This window comes from Poromitra crassiceps (genome assembly GCF_964638095.1).
Source record: "Poromitra crassiceps genome assembly, chromosome: 15".
Taxonomy (NCBI): domain Eukaryota; kingdom Metazoa; phylum Chordata; class Actinopteri; order Beryciformes; family Melamphaidae; genus Poromitra; species Poromitra crassiceps.
This window is the reverse complement of record NC_139634.1, coordinates 19927005-19934504: the sequence shown is the minus strand read 5'-3', so window position 1 is coordinate 19934504 and position 7500 is coordinate 19927005. Positions and strand designations below refer to the sequence as shown.

The 7500-nt window shown below is 42.5% G+C and overlaps 1 protein-coding gene across 1 annotated transcript in view; it reads left to right on the top strand.

Moving 5' to 3' along the window:
• Positions 1-7500, top strand: part of vegfba (vascular endothelial growth factor Ba) — a 20594-nt gene that overhangs the window by 7130 nt on the left and 5964 nt on the right. The window contains exons 2-6 of the mRNA XM_083652153.1: positions 907-958; positions 1079-1275; positions 2255-2328; positions 2535-2570; positions 7379-7462. Of these exons, the coding sequence (XP_083508279.1) occupies positions 907-958; positions 1079-1275; positions 2255-2328; positions 2535-2570; positions 7379-7462 (443 nt within the window). The remainder of the gene's footprint in view (positions 1-906; positions 959-1078; positions 1276-2254; positions 2329-2534; positions 2571-7378; positions 7463-7500) is intronic.

The following is a 7500-nucleotide window of genomic DNA, read 5'->3' as shown; positions in this document are numbered from 1 at the left end:
ACAGCCTCACCGACCCTACCGTAACCTAACCGACATCAGTAATGTTGACTCATTAGTAACATCTAGCAGCAGCCATAGGAACTACAACAACATCACCAGGAAGTGTTTGTCCTCCTCCACAAGTCTCCACAAATCCCCCAGCTCAGCCCAACCTCTCACCCCTCCTGTCCCCGTCAGCTACACTATATGGAAACCACAGACACAGTGCTTATGGAAACCACAGACCAGTGGTGTAATGTAACTAAGTATAAATACTTAAGTACTGTACTTAAGTATTTTTTCTGTACTTTACTTGAGTATTTATATTTCTGTCAACTTTCACTTTTACTCCACTACATTTCCCAAATAAAATGGATACTTTTACTCCACTACATTTCCCCCAAGCATCTTAGTTACAAAGTAAAATCAGAAGAAATTGCATAGCCTGCAAACAATCAGGTTTAGTGAATCAGTGCTCCTAGTTTGCAAGTTACGTTAATCACGATCCACACGCCATTCCATTTGGTGGCTGTATTAATGCAACATAACGTTGTTTGCCAGCGGCTATAAAAGTCAAGAAGAAATAGACTTCCACTCAAGCCCAGGCATGTCTTTTGCTTGATTTTTTTTGCAGCATTTACTTGTACTTTTTACTTTCAATACTTAAGTACATTTAATATCAGAAAATTACTTTTGATACTTAAGTACAGAAAATATCAAGTACTTTAAGACTTTTACTCAAGTAATATTCTAATGAGTGACTTTGACTTTTACCAAAGTATTTTTCTGGGAAGATATCTTTACTTTTACTTAAGTATGGTTTTCGAGTACTTTATACACCACTGCCACAGACACAGTGCTTATGGAAACCACAGCCACAGTGCTTTACAAATAAATGTTTGCATGACTTTTGTTTTCTACCTCCAGCTTGCTCACTGGCGGCCAGCAGACTCCCCCAGGTCCAGAGAAGGTCGAGAAGGTACATCTCCATTTTCTACAAAGCCTCCTATTCTCATTCCTATCACTTTCTCCCTTCTCTCAAAATGCCTTCACCCCAATGCTCTCTCTCTCTCGCACTCTGTCTATGTCTCTCCACCAGTGCGGCGGTGGTTGGAGGTGTATTCTCGGAGCGGCTGTGAGCCGCGGGACACCCTGGTGGAGGTGTGGCAGGAGCTGCCGGGGGAGACGCACCACCTCTTCGTCCCGGCCTGCGTGTCCGTGAGGCGCTGTGGGGGCTGCTGCGCCGACGAGGCGCTGGAGTGTGTGCCCTCACTCACACACACACTCACCATGGAGGTACACACGCGCGCACACACACACACACACATGCACGTACACACCAGTGGTATCTCCTGAAAGTGGAACGTTTCTCTCTACTCAATGAAAATACATTTTTAGGGGGCGGGCCTACGAGCAGTGACGTGGAAACTTGACGCCTCCAGTGCACATACACTGAGCATGGACTTTACAGTGAAGTAGGAGACATCTTGTGTCCAGCAGGAAAACTTTGGAGATGGAATATATTTGCATATTCATAGTCTCTGGATTTCCCCCCCACTTTCTTGGATTTTTCTCCCGTTTTCTCCCCAATTGTGCTTGACCAATTCCCCCTGCTGTCCCAGTCGTGGCTCCACCCCCTCTGCCGATGTGGGGAGAGCCCGGAGACTAGCACATGCTTCCTCTGATACCTGTGCAGTTGCCAACCGCTTCTTTTCACCTGACAGCGACGAGTTTCACCAGCAGGAGGTAGCATGTGGGAGGATCACGTTATTCCCCCCAGTTCCTCTCCCCCCCGAACAGACGCCACATAATATATCCACATAATTAATGTGTCATATTATGCATAAAGTATATATACTGTATATGCACTCTGCTGTATATCAGGCGATCTTCATTCATCTTTCCAAAGTATTTTCCAAGCTTGCCGGCTTCCATGCGAGCGAGCGGAAGTGATGTGCGGAAACTGGGTTGCGAAAAGTTTACACGCGACCAGGACTCATAGCCCACCAGCCTCCCACCTGCAGATACGGCCAATTGTGTTTGTAGGAACATCTGACCAAGCCGGTAGTACCGCTGCCGGGACTTGAACCCGGGTCTCCACGGTGGTAGGCGATTTTAACAAGATAATTTTTTGGGGGGAAAACTATATCAGACACAAATTATTATTCAAGGTAGACTATTTTAGATTTTGACTTTAGGGCGTCTTTAAGATGAGTAAAGTTCAACCCTGAGATGCTTTCCGTCTAACATGTGATTGTTCTGGATGCTTCTGCAGCTGATGAGAACCTCCTTCATGAAGCATGAGCTCATTGAACTGCCCTTCATCGAGCACAGCCAGTGTGAGTGCAGGTAAGCACCCCATAAAACACACACACACACACACACACACACACACACGCACGTACACGCGCGCGCACACACACGCACACACACACACATTTACACGGTCTGCACACAAAGACACACACAGCACACCTGCATGGTATAATAGTCTACCTGCAGTTTATCGTCCTCTCTATGATAATACTGACGCAATCTGTTGTTTTTGTGCGCAGAGTAAAAGAACAGCTGCTACCATCACCTACAACAAGGTAGGCTAGCACACTTTCTTTCTCCTTCTTCTCCTTCTCCTTCCTTTTGTGTGTGTCAGGTGGCAAGCTCGGGCTTGGACAGATGAAGCCGCGGAAGTGATACTAAAAGCTGTAGTTCCTTGAATGGCCACTTGAGGCTGGATCCAAAAGGGAGTCCCCATTCCCCGTTCACCCCATGTTAAAAATTCCCGACTTTACAACAAGAATAAACAGGTTTACAGCCTGGTTCATAACACAGTTTTGGTCTGTATAGCTAATTTCACCTTCCATAACAACGGGGGATGAATTTCTATATAACCCACCCATTTACAGTAAAATTGATGATAGAAAAGAGTATGTTTTCGGCGTGATTGACAGGTTACCTGTCCAGTGATCGTGCAGCTTGACGGTCAAGGACCAATAGCAGGCGGAGCTGCGGCTCTGTGGGAAACCCCTGGTCCTGTGCCGTCTCGCGTGAGCTGCGCAAGAACCCCAAGATGGCGACGGCCACACTAGGCTTCAAACAACAGGGCGATAGCAGCTTGGTGAAGGGGCTGGCTCTCTTTCCCCTCTTTATTGTAACTGTAGGATGCATTATCTAAGGCCTCTGGGTTACTGCAGGATATCAAAACATTACCTTGTTTAGATAAAGGAACAGAAACCACTTTCTCACCTGGTTTTCCAACACATAATGAATTAGAGTAGGCCTAACCCTCAAAATATGTACGCACTGCACACTGGCCCTGCTGTAAGAGATTGTGTAAATATGCAATAGGAAACAATAAAGGAAACAAAACCAAACTGGTTAAATGAGTGCATTTCAGTGCTGTTTTTATTGGGATGTCATATACATATAATATATAGTACCGGTATATAATATTCAGATAATGAACTCTCTCCTGTTCTTTTCATCCTATGGCAGTTGAAAATGAATAGTATGCAGTGTTGGGGTAACTCGTTAGAGAAGTCACATATTACATGTAATATATTACTTTTAGCAGTAACTCAGTAATGTAACTTATTACCAGTAGGATTTCACTAATATTATACCAGTTACTTTGTCAAGTAACACAAGTTACAAATTGAGTTAAAACAAAACAAAAAATGTATCCAAGCACATATTTAAATAAGGATACAATCATTTCCTAATCAAATTGTGTGCTTTTATGCAAATACCCACTATAGATGACAATAACAAAGGAAAAGGATAACATTTAGAATTTTGGACGGTTTACACTGACTTCAAGACGGTTGAAATTATTTTTTGGGATGGTCCCGGGGCAGCGATGTCATTCTGCTACTGTTGTTATCTTGGTGAAAGTAATGAAAAAGTAGTGTAATAAGTAATGAGTTACTCTACAAGGACAGTAATATTGTAAAGTAACATATTACTTTCAAATGAAAGTAAGTATATTACATTTTGAAAGTAACTTGCCCAACACTGATAGTATGTTATGTAGGCCACACCCTAGACCATCATGCTCTATGGGTGAGTAAAACAATTTGGTATTATTTGGGTATCACTCCCATATCATTTGGTATCACCCACTACCAAGATTAGGTAACCTGTATGTTTTACTTTCCAGGAGGGATCTCTATCTGATCCCCCACCTGAGAACCCTCTCCCCTTATGGATTGAATATAGACTTGACGTGTTTTCTGTCATGTATGATATTGGATAGTTAGATTAAGTTTTTTATGTTTATGATGTTCATCTAGAGCAGAGGTTTAACTTTTTCTGTAGATCTATTAGAAATCTATTCTAAATAAATGTATTAACATTTTTGAATATACTTTACCTTAAAACTGTAATGTAAAATCTAAATCTCTATTATGTGGTACGAGACAAAGATTTTTGTCACTTTGTTTGAAGTGATTTGGCCGGCTGTAATTCCTGTCACTGTTCTAAAGAGTTCTGATTTGCTGAAGGCTTCTTGATGGTTTTTCCTCACCCTAATCGTAGCGCATGATTGTCTAATCACCATCAGATGTGTTAGGGTGTGGCCTGCTACATAACAGACCAGGGCCTGTGTTCTACTATTGTTGATCTTGAAGAAGGCCTGAGGGCCGAAACGTCATCCAATTAAAGAAAAAGGCATAAGGCGCCAGAGTGTGCGACACTTTCTTCCTACATCCAGTGATCAGCACTCACTACAACCCTTGGTGTCCATTACTTTTCCATTAGAAGTTGAAAATGAATAGTCAACCCTAAACACACAAAATCAATATTGTCAGTTTGCCTCATAGTCAAGCTAGCAGTATGTGAGTTGGTCATCTCCATAGAAACGGAACAGTGTAAACTAACATTTTCTAATTCAGTGGAATGGATGCAGGATGAATATTTCAGTAATGTTAGGCTTTAGGCCATCATAATATGTCTATCATTACCTTTTATATAAATGCATAGTCAAGTGCAGTAGTGGTTTGAAATGTTCTCACAGCAAGCCTTAACTTCACCTTGCGAGGCAGCTGGATTCACACGAGATCATGAGATCACGATCACACGACAAATCCATCTTGCCACGCTTCAATCTACTGGTTTGAATCTGAACCACCAGTGGTTCACACCAATCAGCATCCTATGAGGCAGCTACGGGCAGGATTTGGTGAGAAGCGAGCCTGTGATAAACGTGATAGACAGATGGTTCATCCAATCACCTGCTAGGTTTTTTTTTATTGAAAGTGCCTGCCCTTTGAAACGGTTTCCCAAGCAACTCGTTCCCAGATGGACCACACATTTTGAGAGACCCTCATGTCCAGGAGGAGCAGCAGCTGGACAGACACTGTCCAGGAGGAGCAGCAGCTGGACAGACACTGTCCCGTGTCAGTTGGGACTGACAGAGTGACAGAGGCGTCGCTGTTTGGATCCCTGATGTTTGTTTGTTTGCTTGTTTGTTTGTTTGTGTGCCTCATACTGGCAGGTCCAGCCAGCCAATCATCTGATTGCACCTTCAATGTTTATGTCCCCCTGCTTCCTGTTAGGATGGGGACATAAATAAGGGATTCAAGTGTGTGTGTGTGTGTGTGCGCGTGTGTGTGTGTGTGTGTGTGCGCGTGCGTGCGTGCGTGCGTGCGTGTGTGTGCGTGCGTGCATGCGTGTGCGTGTACACATGCTGTGTGTGTTTTACTTCAAGCACAGTGCATGTACAGTATATACGTTTAAGGGGTTTCAGTGAATCCCTGCATTCTTGTTTAGTGTGTGCTTGTACATGTTAGTATACGTGTGTGTGGGTGTGTGTGTGTGTGTGTTTGTGTGTGTGTGTGTGTGTGTGTGTGTGTGTGTGTGTATGTGTACCCCTCAGCGAGTTATTAGCCTCTGTGTGACTCTATCACAGCATCCCTTGGGACGGCCCGCATCCTGTTGTCACCATGGAGACGATGTTATCTCCCCCGCCATGTGCTCTCTCACTGACTGACCAAGCACAGTCACGCATCCATAATGGCAAATTAGAGCTCCAAAGACAACAACAGCATCACACAGCTAACGTCAGAACTGTACTGGGAAACGGCCTCACCAGAATATTAGAATATATTATAGTTGATATTATATAGTTGATAGATAGATAGATAGATAGATAGATAGATAGATAGATAGATAGATAGATAGATAGATAGATAGACTTTATTGCAGACTCAAGGTCCATACAAAAATTCAGTCAAATACACATAATACAGAAAAGATTAAAAGAAAACACAAAATAAAAATAGTCTAGTGACTCATTTTAAAAGACACCTATACCAGTGCTCCCAAAACTGAGACGTGCAGCGTGTGGCACTGTACGCAATGTTCACCAGCACCACAAGTTGATTTTCAGAATCATTTAACCGACAGATAAACCTGTACATTACATTTCTCAAGACAGCTTGCAGTGTGTTCACTCCAGCACTCACAAACCTCTCACTCGCACTAGTCCACCTGGGCCTTTTTAGCAGTATTCTCAGAGCATCATTGTATGCCACTTGCAGTCTCTGAAGGCTGGCTTTTTTATAGTTCAACCACAGATGTGCAGTGTACAAAGGTGAACAGTACGCTGTAAACAGAGTCAGCTTCACTCCATCAGTGCAACAAGCAAATTTACGTGACAATACATTTGCTCGTACATACAACATAGTTGATATTATTACGGTATATATTATTATAAAGTTTATATTATTATATATTATTGCTATTGAAATAGCAGTAAGGGTGTTGTGGTCGGGGTGGATGGAGAACGTAAACACTTATCTTTCACACCGGATATTTCAAATCGCATTTAACCTTTTTGTTATTTAAGCCTAACCCAAACCATAATCCTAACCTTAACCAAGTTTGTTTTACTTGCCTACACATAACCAAAGTTGTTTTACTTGCCTCAGCATAACCAAAGTTGTTTGTTAGTTATTTTATTTGCATTTAACATGAGAAAGGTGGTGAGATTTCAAATTAACCGACATTTTGCATCAAAATGTTGAGATTGTAGGTTTGCAGAAATGTAAGTTTCAGTTTACATTGAGATTGTACGTACTGTATATCCCTGGTTTGCAGACACGTAAAATTCCAACATTATATTCTGGGGACTGGGTTGAGATGGGATAAGAAACAATGAGAGAGAGAGAGAGAGAGAGAGAGAGAGAGAGGGGGGAGAGTGAGGCGGAGAGAGAGTGAGAGAGAGAGAGCAACTTTCAAAACAAATTAAACCACAGGAAAACCAAAATCGATACACTTTGATATTAGTTGAGGCAATCGATATTCATGTCGATTTCACTCAATAGGATAGGTGTGATTGAAGTTCTAACAGAGGCTGTGTGACCTGAAAATCCTGACTTTTCTGTCTGTCTGTAATTCCCAGGTCTTTTCTCAAGCCGACAAGGAAAGGCAGGAAAAAGGAGAGGGGAAAATCCAAACGGAAGACAACTACAACCGTGGAAACTGCGTAAGTTGAATATTCACTGCATGCTGTTAATTTAATCA